General features: G+C 39.1%; 1 protein-coding gene across 1 annotated transcript; it reads left to right on the forward strand.

Annotated features, from left to right (window-relative positions):
* The first annotated feature begins 1,320 nt into the window (after positions 1–1,320).
* LOC110004877 (guanine nucleotide-binding protein subunit alpha-14-like) lies at positions 1,321–14,874 on the forward strand. The gene is made up of 7 exons (XM_020660369.3): positions 1,321–1,744; positions 8,775–8,959; positions 10,166–10,320; positions 10,994–11,122; positions 11,558–11,687; positions 11,791–11,944; positions 13,259–14,874. The coding sequence occupies exons 1-7, from the start codon at positions 1,621–1,623 to the stop codon at positions 13,447–13,449; spliced, it is 1,068 nt and encodes a 355-aa protein (XP_020516025.1). The 5' UTR covers positions 1,321–1,620; the 3' UTR covers positions 13,450–14,874.
* Positions 14,875–14,916: the final 42 nt, after the last annotated feature.

Genomic DNA, 14,916 nt, shown 5'->3' on the forward strand with positions numbered 1-14,916 from the left:
TCATAAGATATAACAAGATTGATTGCTTGTTCTTGTTCTGAATTTAAAAAAAAAACATTATTGACTTGAGATGTAATGTCTGACTTCAAGAAACCTAAGTAAAATTTGTCAGCCCCATTGGCAAGTTTGTACTTATTACACGCATCTTATGCATGCCTTGTCTTTTTGCTTGTAATAATTCAAAATAAGATATAAGATAAGATCATGACTCTTCAGGTTAATGTGGCTAATAAAAAGAGCAATTCAATAATTTTGACTACAAATAAAATCAATACTTGCTAAGATTTTATTTTTTTGTAAGATTTATTTTTGGGCTTTTTGTGCCTTTAATGGAGAGATAGGACAGTGGATAGAGTCGGAAATCAGGGAGAGAGAGAGAGAGTAGGGAATGAAATGCGGAAAAGGAGCCACATGCTGGATTTGAAACTGGGCCGCCCACTTGGAGGACTACAGCCTCCATAAATGGGACGCGGCCACTAACCCCTGCGCTACCAGCGCCCCAAGATTCGAGTTTTTGCTGTAAATTAAGTCAGCATGAACCTCAAAGAACAATCCCTTAAAACACACCTGACATTAAAGTGTGAACACAGGTCTGACAGTGTCACTCTTGTCCTCCAGAGTCCAGGTGGAGGTGAAAGTGCGTCCAGCTGTCTTATTCATTCAGTTTGGTTTCTTTCGAGATTAAAATAATCAAATGAAGCATTTATTTATAAAACTTAAAGTGACTTCATCAATGCTGCTCACGTTTTGAACATCTGGCTTTCAGTGTGAAGATACAGAGTCTATGATTCATTCATTCACTCTTTGTTGACCTTTCCGCCACCTAGTGGCCGTTTGGAGACATGCATGTTGTAGGATGCTTTACTTCCTTTTTCCTGATGGGAGGATGTTCCGCAGAGGTCCTGAACTTTTTTAACATACATTCATAATGGAGAAACTTGCACTGAAAGCCTAAAATACGCACCAGCATCCAAGGCATGCCTTAATTCTGTTTGCAGAGTCAGTTTGCTGAACGATCCTGGCGCGCATATTCCAAAAATAGACCGAAATAATTACGGAAGATCCATTAACACAGAACAGAACTCGCTTTTTCATAATTGACAGCACACGTATTTTCATCTGTCTACAATTTCTACCACTATTTTCTCAAATCCAACACCTTTTCTCCTTTTGTCTCTTTTCATAATGCCTCATGCTAAATCCCCACGGTGTGTGTGTGTGTGTGTGTGTGTGTGTGTGTGTGTGCTGTGGATGATAGCTGCTCCCTTTTTATCCTCTTCTATTTGCGGCTTGTGCCACGCCCTCCACACTCCGCTGGATAAAGTTCAACAAGTGTCATCCAGCTCCAGTCCAACCGCAGCAACCTTAACAAAGAAGGACAGAGCACTTATTCCTAGAAACAAAAAAAACAACCATCCCTGGACTGCATCCATAGTCTGTTTTATCCGCAGAATAATAATAAACTAATAACTTGTTTAGACTTCAGAGGAAGGAGAACAAGGCTTCACCTTTAAAGATGCTGTGCGCCTTTTCCGTCTGAATTTTGTAAAGTAAGAAACAAAAGGAGGCTTTTGCTTACAAACTCTTCACGTTAGCGGCAAGACATTGGAGACAGTTTGTATGATGGCTGGTTGTTGTATCTCTGCGGAGGACAAGGAGAACCAGAGGATCAACGAGGAGATCGAGAAGCAGCTGCGGAGAGACAAGAAGGATTCCCGCAGGGAGCTGAAGCTGCTGCTGTTAGGTGAGCATCTCTGAGCCTGCATGGGAGACCCAGTTTATCCCTCAAACACTTGTTTTGTGTCCCTCAGAGTAGGTGGCACTCTCCTGGGTCGCCAAAATGCCACCAAATAAGTCACCAGTGAAGTTATTCCACTGCTTCCGATCCAACACCTGGACGTGCAGGTATCATGACAAGTGGGGCAGCACTCTGTAATCTGTAGACGTAGCTGCTTTTGAATGATTAAATATTAAGGACTGGGCTGAATTGATGTGACTGTGCGTTAATAATGGCAGTAACTAAGAGTGTGAGGAGGTTTCATATCTATTTGTTTTTTCTACGTTTCCTTCTCCTCGCTCCTCCGGATGTGGTGCAGCGCGCACTGGCTGTGCCAAAACATCCAGGATGTAGTGCGCCATAGAGTTTAGGCAACTCTTTAAGACCTTGATTAAACTTCAAACAGGGCTCAATTTCAGTTTCACACTGTCAGTTTCACACTTTCAAACAGCTGTTTATCTTTACTGTTTATGAAAGAGACATTTTGACAGTTTGGGCGTTTGCTCGTTTCCAGTCAAAGTGCTGCCTGTTTATTTCTAGTGAAGTCCTCTAGGATGTGTGCTGGGACATTTGTGATTGCTCCATGATGAAGTGGAAATATGTTGGGTGTTTTCTCACCCTCTGTGCCTTTCAACCTCCTGACTTATCTGAGACTTTTGTAAAGGCGAGTGGAGGTGAGAGAAAAAGCAGTGAGGTGGAAAAATCAGAGTCAGAAGAGATGACCTGCCTCACAGTCAGATAGATGAGCCCAAATACATCCGAACAAATAGAAAATGAATACATTCAGAGATCTAGCTTTGAATAAGTAATACACTCTCAAATATAAGCTAGAACTAAGGTTGACAAAACTGTTGATACTTTCGATAGCACATGTTTTATTGCGATACAATCATGTGACTTTAATGATCTCTTGTATTAAAAAGTAACATTTATACAAAAAACATATTTTTCATTAGACATATACGCATAAGAGGAATGAACCCATCATTTAAACCAGAAATTACATAATATTCGGTGCCTAGGACTTCTGTTTTTGTTTATTTTTGTTGCCGCGGTATCAAAACTGGTATCGATATAGCTTTATATTTCTTTACTAGTATCATGTCAACGTTTAACATTCTGGTATTGTGACAATCCTAGCTTAAACTGAAGTCTATTCAAATTAAAGTCAAGTTCAAATTTACTTTATTGGCATGAACAAATCAATGGTGTTGTTGCCAAAACAATAAAAACAATGAAATTACTATAAACATAGATCATACAGACAGTACTTACTGAAATGTTAAGATACTTTGAGGTTGAGGTGTGAGTATGATAGTGATGCTTAAACGTTAAACGTTTTGTCGACATGTCAGATAGTAGGATTCTAGCTCAGTAAGTGCTTCTAACCACTGAATTTTATTTATCATGTGTTCGCTTGCTTTGAGAACACTGACAGATCCTGAGTGGATGGAAACAGGGTGTAGAGCATGACTTCCTCTGTGCTCTGGAGGATACAAATGATTTCCCTGCAGCAGTGTAGGAGCACCTCAGGCACAGTTTCATTGTCCAGGCCTCAGCCCGTGGCGCGTTGGCAAAGCCATAACTAGCTGCTGCGGGCGCACCTCATGCAAACTTCATGCAAATATACTCCTGTGCAGGATGCGAGCTGTCGAGGCGCCTCTGCCCGCCCTCCTAGAAAGATCTTTCTTTCACAGCTCAGTGTCGTAAATTCATTACAAATCCAAGTTTACTGTTTTAATACTCCAACGTATCAAGGATGGAAGTGTGGTCTGTAGTAAAGTACATTCTTCACTGCTGCCGGCTATGAACACACAAGTGGAAGAGCTTTCTGCACAGTTTATGAGGATTTAAACAACAGGAACTTATTTGTCTGTTAGTGGTTAAACAGAGTCTGATGGTCTGACTGGTTTTACAGGTCACCAAGAATGTTGACTAAATAAATTATGATAACTCGCTCAGAAGTCAGACTTTGATTTTATTAATTTGCAGAACGTTGAATCATGTGCAGCCATGCTAATATACGGAAGCTCAAAAAGGACATGCATTTATATATCTCCATTTTCCATTCGGTAGCAAGAACATTTTGGGTTTGCGTCTCGAAATCGTGAGATTTTGCTCCTGATTTTTTTCAGGTGATGAGTTAATTTCAGCTGTTTTCTACGAAGGTGGATTAGGGCCATGTTAAAAAATATTTTTTTTAATTTCTAGGTTAAACTCGTAAATTTACGGGAATAATCTCATAAATTTTACGAGTTCGCGCGAAAATGATGAAAGTAGAAAATGATGATAGTAGAAAATGATGATAGTAGAGTCTTTTCCTCTTCAGACAACTTCCTCCAAGTCAGTGTGCTTCTTTCTTTGGAAAAGCCACAGTTTCTTGCAGTATCTTTTCAGGTTCCTGATATTTTATCACAATTAGAAGATGATGTGCCAAAAGCATGTGAAGTTTCATATTTGCAAAAGTAAAGCCCCAACACCACTATTTTTGTCTGTTGCACACTGCCTTGTTAAAGTGTCTTGTGCAGAGCCAGTTTAATCTCAAAATTTAAAAGAAATATATTTTTTTAACACAGCACTAATCCTCCTTCGTAGTTTTCTGAGAGAGCTCAAGGAATTAGCTCGTTATCAACGGGAAAAATTAAACATTTTGTGTCCACTTGGGGATTCCAGACTAAGGACTATTTCTATTCAAATTATGAATTATGTTTGGTGACTCTTGTTTTCTAACAACTTAAGACTTTTTAAGAAAGAAAAAAGTGTGACATAAACGGCAGGCCAAGCTGACAACATACGGTACTATAATGATGCGGGGGAGTGGGATGCTATTGCGGACGGTTACCCTAGAGGGGGTTTAATTGGAGAGGGGAAAAGAACCAAAATATTACTGGCCAAAGAAATAGGCTCCATTTTCAAAATAGCCTTGAGATAAGGTGAAAAAAAAAAAAAACACCACTGCCGAGCAACTCATAAAAAAAGATTCAAGTGAAGAACAAAGAAACTCACTACAGCTGAGACCCAAAGGCCACCAGGCCCGTGTTTAATAGAAACAAAAAGGCTCGGTCAAAAACGTCCCAGCACCAACAAACTACACCTGTAGAGCTGCTGTAAATAGCAAGCAAATCGAGGGGTGCGTATGCAGAATTACACAAGAAACACAGATAGAACCACTCCCTATCTCTGATTGTGAGACAATTAGTCAGCACACAGAACTGCAATTCCAGGGAAAATATAAAAATAACACACCTAGTCAAAATCAGGGCCAATCAGTCACACATACACCTGACACTGCACTGAGATGATTACCTCACCACACTCACACCCTCACACATAATTTATATCTACTAACCTAAGGTTGTTTAGTTGATAAAGCAACGCTGGTTTTCCTGAGATAAGGAGTTAATTTCTTCAGATCTCCAGAATACAAAGAAATGTCCAGATCTTAAGAAAACAACTGAAACGTACTCATTATCAAAGAGTTAAACGAACTGTATGCATGTTCCCTTAGGGCTTTCTTAGACATACATCCAGACTGTAAAACGTATTTAACAATCTGTAATCGTTGACGTCTGTCAGAGCTGTTTAACGTTGATTTAATTACCTGGTCAGAGTGTCTCAGCGCTCTCTGTAGATTTCATTATGACGGCCACAGTCAGGTCTCCAGAGAGGACGAGGAAGGAGAACAGAAAATCAACACACACAGATTCTTTCTCCTCTATCCATTCAGACTGTACCTGAAATACTAACATTACACAAGTATAAAAATCCTTTACAGTACAGCACAGTAAATTTAGATTTTGTACTCAGCCATTATTTGATTTAATGGTAAAAATATATACTTAAATTGTGTACTGTGTTTGTTCAGGAAAAGGAAAGTAAATATTTGACATGGCGCACTCTTTCTATAAGATTCAAGACACTTCAGATCGCCGGAGTGATTACATTTAAATAGTCATTTGGATGACTTGTTTGATGGTTTACACTTTATTGTGTTAGCGCACAGGGACAATTTCTGCTGTGTGTCTCGAGAAGTGATTTTTGGTTCAAAACGCCGAGCCCTACAGAAGGTCCTCTGTTTGAAAAAGTTGTAAAAAGTAAATACAAATCTGAGTGCTTTTGACATCACTAAAGGATTATTTAAAGCATCCACAAAAATGTCCCGTTGGTCAGCCGGTCCCCCTTTGTCGAAATGTAACCAAGCTAATGTCCCCTGTTTGATGGATACATAAGTACACACACAAACACACACAGAGATAGCCACTATCAGTCGACATTATACATTTAAACACACACCTACAGATTCAACCACATTTACAAACTCACAGCTGTACTTCCTGGTGTTCTGAGGTGGAGAAAGTGGTGTGAATGTTACAGAGATAAGAACCGTGTGGCAAAGACAGGTAGCAGCACAGGTAACAACATTTCTGCCAAACAGATAGAACCACATCATAAGACACATGAATACATTGAAAGACATGAAGTAAGTAAAACAGCAAATATTTGTGAAGATTGACCACAATCATAAATACCTCTGGTTTCCGCCCCAAATTCATCCTCTTAAAATCCTCCAATGAGAGCAGAGAACGTCCCTGTGTTTAAATCTGTTTGGACAAGAACAACACGAACAACAAACAGTGATGGCTGAGGGATATAAAAAAATTAACATTCATCATCCACATGGACACACTGCATCATATTCATATAAGTTGGGATGTGAACAAAGTCCTGCGCTAATAATTATTATTTTATTGTTGTTGTTAAATGAGCACTCACAATAATGTCAACGCTTTAGCCGACTGATGAAGCTCAAGCAAGCTATCAGCTAACTTTTAGGTTAAAAGAAAGTTACTTGGGATTCATTTTGTAAATACAGACATTATTTAAAATTTGGGAACAGCAGATTAACAAAAACTTTGACTTACTGCTAATTTGCATTCTTTTAATGTTGATAGATTATCACTCTTATCATACATTGCCCAGATAAACTACAATTTATATATCTACAATAAAGTGATTCATTTTGCAATTCCATACGTATGGGAGATGTCAGACTACAACATGTTGTTTAATGACTGAGCAGAGCTTTCCATAACAGAGGTTGTTTAATGTACGTGTGAAACAGGTTGATTGGCCCTTTAAGCATTCAACATACTTGTTAAACTCAAATATTACATATTTTTCAGGTAGTGCAAAATGCTTTCTAAAGTTTTTTTATTGGTTGGAGCTTCTTGTGACAACTGATAAAGACTTTTAGTTTAAATGTAGTCACTCAGGAAGTATGATTGGCTAAAATAACTCAAGTTAACCCTTCAACCGAGCAGTTCAGTTTTGTTATGAGTCAGTAGCACAATAAGGTAAAATTTGTAGAGCAAGTTGTACGCAATACTTTTTCCTTGTGTGGAGCATATTTGTGTTTTACTTTTCATAATGGAAATAGGTTGATTAATCAATTATTTACATCCAAACTTCAAAGTATCAATAAGGATATTATCTTTAGTCAGCGTGGGCTCTTTCTGTGTGTAACTAATAAACAGTGCAGAAGAAATTAAACACAAAAAAAACTCCAATGTTCAGCTGCTGAATTCTCGTTTTTCAATCCTCATATATTATCTGGAGTTTTGGCAAAATGACTCTGCCACAGTGATAAGAAAGTGATGCCTCTTGGATCATTTAAGTCCGACTCTCAGCAGACCTTCAGGATCATGATTTCCTCCGGTCCCAGAGCTTTTCTTCATTTCTTGCCCCGCTCATCTGAAAGAAACTTGACTTGTAAACAAGGTGCATTCAAATGCAGAAGATTTGTCTAAGCCTTGTGTGCTAAGATGTAAAGATTTAAGTATTTGTGCTGCCATGCAAAGCAGCCAGGAAGCTAGGAAAGTTCTGCAGGCTCCTCACACCACTCTGCTGAGACACACACACACACACACACACCTTCACATGCATGCTGAGAGCCCCAACACACAAGCACGCCATCTTTCAATCTTCAGATTTGTTTAACAAATGATTTGACATCATGTGGTCTGAAGGAGAAAAGCAGGAGCTTGAGCTGTAAGAAGTGGAGAGGAACCTGACTCAGAGACACTGTGTGTGTGTCAAGATTTTATAGATTTGAATCTTTCATCAGTTTTTTATTTTCTCTTTTTCCCTTTGTCATGACAGTTCTGATGTTGTGTTTGAAGCACATTTTTAATTGCCTGGTTGCTGAAATTTGCTGCATAAATAAACTTGTCTTGACTTACAATGTTGGTTTGATATTTTAGTTTTGCTATATTTGGAAAATGCTTGGTATGAGTTTAGTTTTTTTAGAAGTCAGTGTTTTTTGTTTTTTTTTGTAATATGGATAAAGGACGAGACCCAAACTAGCAGGAAAAGTATTGTTAAATAAAAACTCTAAACATCATATAATTTAAATAATGCATTCAAATACAATAATAGAACTTACTTAATTCAATTAACAATATATAACTCTGACATGTAGTGTTTAAAATTTGTACCGCAGGCTAAATTCCAAACATTGTAGAGAGCTGTCTCTCCCTGCCTTCCCAGAGTCGATGCTCACCATGTGGTGGACTCTGAAGCTTCAGTGTTTATCCAGCTCTGCATCGGTCTGTAAACCTTTCTGCGTTCTAACCTCGCTCCATTTTTTCAAAAGCATCTCCAATATTGATCCTAGTTTGAGCACGTTTCTGCTCGTGGATCTTATTATAAACATGCAGCTGTTGGTTTGCTCTTTGCCTGAAAAACAGAGGAGCGTCTAAAACGGCCGTGTGGTGGTGCCGTAAAACCGCCTTTTTCTCTGGTCCAAACAAAAAACATTCAGGACCAGAATCTAAACTCAGAAGGAGGACATACTGGCTGCTGCATTGTTTACAGAGAAGCCAGCACTTAAGAAGAAACTGTATTTTGATAGAGCTGTCGGAGAACTGTAACTTCATTTACTGTTTTTTACCCAAATCCATTTTTATTATTCGCACTTAACCCTGACTATTTCCAACAGGTACTGGAGAGAGCGGAAAGAGTACCTTCATCAAACAGATGAGGATCATCCACGGAGGAGGATACACAGATGAGGACAAGAGGAGCTACGCCAAACTGGTCTACCAGAACATCTACACATCCATGCAGGCCATGGTCCGAGCCATGGAGGCACTTGAAATAGCCTTTGAAGAACCCAACAACCAGGTACACACTGAGGCACACTGGGTCTGATACTTGTGCAATCAGGAGTTATTTTTACACCTGCACAAACTCCCCAAAAAATTCCCAGAAGTGTGCACACTGCATATGTTTACAAAATTTTCATATTTAAATCACGGTGTGGGACAAGTGCAATATTTGTGTATGTAATATGGCCGCTTCAAACTCTTTACTGTTCTTTTGTTGATGCTGTGAAATGTCTAGTTACACATAGCGTTCAAGGGTCATCATAGTGTGAACAGGTGTAGTGACAGCTTATTTCTACTTGCCTCCCACAAGTATGGCGTTCTTCTTTTCCTCAGACATCATGCAATGCCCCATCTTTGGACTCATTCAAAAACACCAACTGTTCTCCACAGCCTTAACTCTGCCTCTCAATTGGTCTCCCATACTTTTGCTATACCTGTCTCAGTTTTTTTTTGTTCTTTGTTTGGTCCCTCCACCATGCGAATCATCCTTGGGTCATTATTTATGATTTGGTCAACAGGGATCTAGATAATATGTGACTCTGGGAAAGGCTAAAAATGCTTATTAATATCAAAATAATTCAATCAAGAGTTGGTCCATGGACTGTGAGTTATACCAAAATAAATCACAGTTTGATGGACGGTCTGCCTCCCCCCACCCCCTTGCTCCCTATCCCTCTTCCTGTATCTTATCCCATCTCTCCCCCTATCCCTTTCCAACCCCGGTGCAGTCTAGGCCTGAGAAGGCTGTTTCATCATGAGCCGGGGATCCGGCCGAAGATTTCTGCCTTTTAATAAGGCAGTTTTTTCTTACCACTGTAACTTTTGCTGCTTTGCTAAAGTGCTCATGATGAATAGGCCGGGTCTTTGTAATGTAGCAATAAGTAAGGTCTTTTACCTGCTTTTGTAACGTAACAATGAGTAAAGTCTTTTACCTGCTTTTTGTAACATAACAATGAGTAAGGTCTTTTACCTGCTTTTTGTAACATAACAATGAGTAAGGTCTTTTACCTGCTTTTTGTAACATAACAATGAGTAAGGTCTTTTACCTGCTTTTTGTAACAAATAAAAATCGATTGATTGAGTTTAAATCAGGTAAGGTTTCAAGTATGATCCACATAGTACCACGGTGTAAATCAGTCCCCTGGTTCTCTTTATGAATCTGACATGCTGACTAAACAGATACTCCATTTGTTTTTTTTGTGTGTCTGTGCATCATTCATAGAGCAATGCAAGCTCCGTCCTGGAGGTGGAGGTGGATAAGGTGGAGGAGATGGATCAAAGCCTGGCAGCAGCAGTGGGGAGTCTGTGGAACGACAAAGGGATACAGGAGTGCTACGAGCGACGCAGAGAGTACCAGCTGTCGGATTCCACCAAATAGTGAGCATATCACACAACACTCTGTTATTAATATGCAATAAATATGAAGCAGGTTGATTCAACAATGTCCTTACATAAGCTTAATGAATTTATTAAAAGCTTTATATGTGATTTTTTGATCCAGCAGATGTCGCCCTTGAGCACCAGCATGAAACCAAAACAACTTGCGCTGCATTGTTGTGTTAGCATGCTAATGCTAGTGATCTTTATTCTGCTGGTATCTTCACACTGCATGTAAATTTACCTGAAATGAGCGTGATCTAGAAACACAGTTAAGCAGTGAGTACAGTATGTTATTCTTCTTTTCTCTAGTCCCTCAATTAAACAACTTTTATACACGAGGGGAGGAGTCAGCCGGCCGTCCGGGCGATGTAAACAAAGTGAAGATAGGACTCTGAAAACATCACAGACAGTGGGACTCGGGTGTTACACCCATTGTAGACAGTCATGACTCACAGAGTTATTTTCAGAGGATATACTTGATTTATATTATATTTAAGTGTGAAAAATCACATATAAAGACTTTAAGCTTTGGAACAAATTGGAACTGTAGCCTCCATAAGAGACAACAAGCCTCGTTGCTGAAAAGAGAGACTATTTTTCTGGCTCATAGTTGCTTCTTCTTTTTAAAAAAAACAAACTGTGCTAATGATATCTACTGTACATTCTTCAGCTATCTTACTGACCTGGAACGAATTGCACAACCATCTTACATACCTGACCTGCAGGACATCCTCAGAGTCCGAGTGCCGACCACGGGTATCATCGAATACCCGTTTGACATGGAGAACGTCATCTTCAGGTGAAGTGTAACATCATGCATGTTGTACGTCGTCATTTGCTCTGAAATGGTCGTAATCCCGTCAGAATTCTGCAGAACTTGAGTCCATCGTTGGAATATCGATTCTGACAACCGGATACGCAATAGACGGACATTTTGATGTTGGTGGTAGTTTGCTAGTAGTTATGCTTGCTAACTTAACTCGTTGGTCGGATTGAACCTAGCAATGTGTTACTTCCGTTTCCAAGATGCGCGTGCAGATTTTTAATACCCCTGGCTTTAAAGGGATGTATTAGAACTGGCCATTCAACATGTAAACCCGCCTTTTTTGTAAAGTCTTGAGATAACATTTGTGTTGTGAATTGGCGCGAGTGATTGGTAAAAATGGATGTCTCACATGTGACTTTTGACTTTGCATACCTTCACTGATGTTGTTGTGATTGGCTCTTTTGGCAGGATGGTGGATGTGGGGGGTCAGAGGTCAGAGAGGAGGAAGTGGATCCACTGCTTCGAGAACGTCACCTCCATCATCTTCCTGGTGGCGCTCAGCGAGTACGACCAGGTCCTGGCCGAGTGTGACAACGAGGTGAGGATTCAGCTCATCATCAGATCAGATCAACCAGGCTTAAATCCCCTATGAAATAAAATAAAAACAATCATCTTTATTTATGCTGCGCCTTCATTCCTAGAACCGTATGGAGGAGAGCAAAGCCCTGTTCAAAACCATCATAACTTACCCGTGGTTCCAGCGCTCCTCCGTCATACTTTTCCTCAACAAGACCGACATCCTCAAGGAGAAGATTGTGCACTCTCATTTATCCAGTTACTTCCCAGAGTTCACTGGTTAGTATGTTTGTTTGAAAAATCCACATTTTGGGTCGTCAGCAGCTGTTAATTGTTCTTAGATACGCTGTCTAATTATGAGAAATCAGCATTGAACATTTTAAAACTTGTCCATACACACACACTGGTGAGATTTCTTTGCATTTCATTTTAATGACACAAAACTACCCGAGCTTTTGTATGAACTCAATTAAATCTGCATTTAAGATTCAGACTCAAACAAGGTAAGCACTTTGTCATTGGCTCTCATTCATACAATCACCACTAGAAGAAGTTTTAGCAGGACATCAGATCAGGGATTAACTTTTGATGTAACACTAATTTGGCTTCTAATGAGGGTATTAATGACTAAATTCAGACCAAAGCAGTTATATTAATTTGGCAATTTGACTGAACTATAGCCTACATTTTGGGAGGATTTACTGCAGGACTATGGCATTATTTTTGCGAGGTCAGTTGAACCTACAAAAAATCTGGCAACAGAAAAGTATGTGGTAAGTGCAGAAAATCTGGTATACAGTTTAAATGTCTTTCTAAATAATTGGAAAAAGACTAGGGCGACGGTAGCCTAGTGGTCGGTGTGTGTGCCCCATGAAATGGTAAATGGACTTGAGCTTGTATAGCCCTAACTTTCTGGTTGAGAGACAACCGACTACCAACTGAGCCACAGCTGCCCCATGTACCAAGTAAAAAACCTGGACAAAGACAAGACGCTGTACCCTAATTTCACCATGAGCGGAGGCTGTCGTCCTTCAAACGGATCGCCCCGGTTCCTATTCGACCTGTGGCTCCCTTCCTGAGTAGTTCGCCTCTCTCTCTCCCTGAATTCCAACTTTATCCATTGTCCTTTATCCATTGAAGGCAGTTTTTTCTTACCACTGTAACTTTTGCTGCTTTGCTAAAGTGCTCACGATGGATAGGCCGGGTCTTTGTAATATAGCAATAAGTAAGGTCTTTTACCTGCTTTTTGTAACATAACAATGAGTAAGGTCTTTTTACCTGCTCTTTTGTAATGTTAACAGACAAAGAGTAAGGTATTTTACCTGCTTTTTGTAAAGTGTCTTGAGATAACACTTGTTATGAGTTGACGCTATACAAATAAATTGAATTGAATTGTCCTATTTCTTCTAATGAGAATAAAAAAATAAATCTTCAAAAAATAAAAAACATTGGAAAAAGAAGTTATTTCATAGTTCCTTGTGCACTTAGAACCACTTTTAAGTCTAGTACGGCTTTGTGTTTGCTACATAAATATAATTGAAAGTGTTTTTTTCCGCAAAAGATGCTGAAAAATGATCTCACTCTCAATTTCAGGACCTCAGCAGGATCCCACAGCAGCTCAAGAATTCATCCTGAAAATGTACCAAGAACAAAACCCGGACAAAGACAAGACGCTGTACCCTCACTTCACCTGCGCCACGGACACAGAAAACATCCGCTTCGTCTTCGTGGCCGTCAAAGACACCATCCTCAGACACAACCTGAAGGAGTTCAACCTGGTGTGAAGAGGGAGCAACATAGAACAATTAGATTTTTACACAGTTCCTTATTCTTGTAGCAGTTAACAGATTATTTAGCTCAGTGGTTGAACATTTTAATATTCTGTGCTGTAAAAAATCTGGTTGAAGACAAAATGTGCCTGTTACTAAACTGCTGTCTGTGAATGGTTTGTTATTAGTTTCCATTTCAGCCTATGTAGATGCAAGAAGAGGAGGCTTTGAAATATAGACTGGAGTATGAAACGTTTTATTATTATTATTATTAGCTACTTAGAGGGCTACTCATTAAATAACTTTTTAGAAACACACATTATCTTGCGTATCACACGGCTAATTATTTGGGATAACAAACATTTGAAACTAATTATTTCTTCAGCTTCTGTAGCCGGTGTCCATAGCAACGGTTACCTACCCAACTCTGTAGCCTTCATAAAGTGCGCTAAAGTAGCTTTCGTTGCTCAAATTAAACGGAACTTTTCCACTCATAGTGAAGTGAGACGAGGGGAACAGGTCATGAATCAGCTCTATTAGCTGTATGACTTTTTCTGCATCGTCATGTCTGTGTCATTTGGCATTTTATTTTCCCTTTACCAGTCTTTAAACAAAGTTATATCTATGACGGAGGATTAGGGCCACGTTAAAAAAATTAAGAAATTTATGACTTTAATCTCGTAAATTTACGACTTTAACCTCAAAATTTACGACTTTAACCTCGTAAATTTACGACTTTAACCTCAAAATTTACGACTTTAACCTCGTAAATTTACGACTTTAACCTCGAAATTTACGACTTTAATCTCGTAGATTTACAACTTTAATCTCAAAATTTAAAAACATTTTTTTTTTTTACGTGGCCTAATCCTCCTTCGTATTGTATCCCATAGCAAGTTTCGTGGCGTGTTTATTTGCTACTTTTAGTTTTTTAGATTTCTCTGTCGGAGCTCATAGTTTGCATTGTTGAACCCCTTTCCTGTGTTTTTATCCTCTCCTTTCTCTTTTCTCACACTGTAAAAAAAAAAAAAAACACCAACGTCAAAATCAACCGGACTTCTTTCCGCATATTGATATGATTACCTCCAGATTCTGTGATTAGAGGAGCGTCCATAGCAACAGCGTGCTTTTCTTAGCAACAGTTTGGTGATCAATCGAGGGATAGCAGACCACAGCTTTACATAATCGGCCATTCAGAATCAAATATTCAACACAGCCGTGTAATAAGCCTAATGTAACATTCAGGGAAAAGTTTGTCCTGAATTTTGTTATTTAAAATTTTTAAGAAAATCATTTTTATTTACTCGGGAAAGTGACAGCTGAGTGGTGACCTTGTTTTGGATGTAAATATTAAAACTTGTGCGTTTAAAAAAAGCCGACTTCACCGTTTCTCAGGGCAAATCATATTTATTGACATTTTCAATGAACATACTACATATACATAGTACTGTTTGTGTGTGCTTGGGATTTTCAGGGTGTGGA

The sequence above is a fragment of the Labrus bergylta genome, chromosome 2 (genome assembly GCF_963930695.1).
Source record: "Labrus bergylta chromosome 2, fLabBer1.1, whole genome shotgun sequence".
Lineage (NCBI taxonomy): Eukaryota > Metazoa > Chordata > Actinopteri > Labriformes > Labridae > Labrus > Labrus bergylta.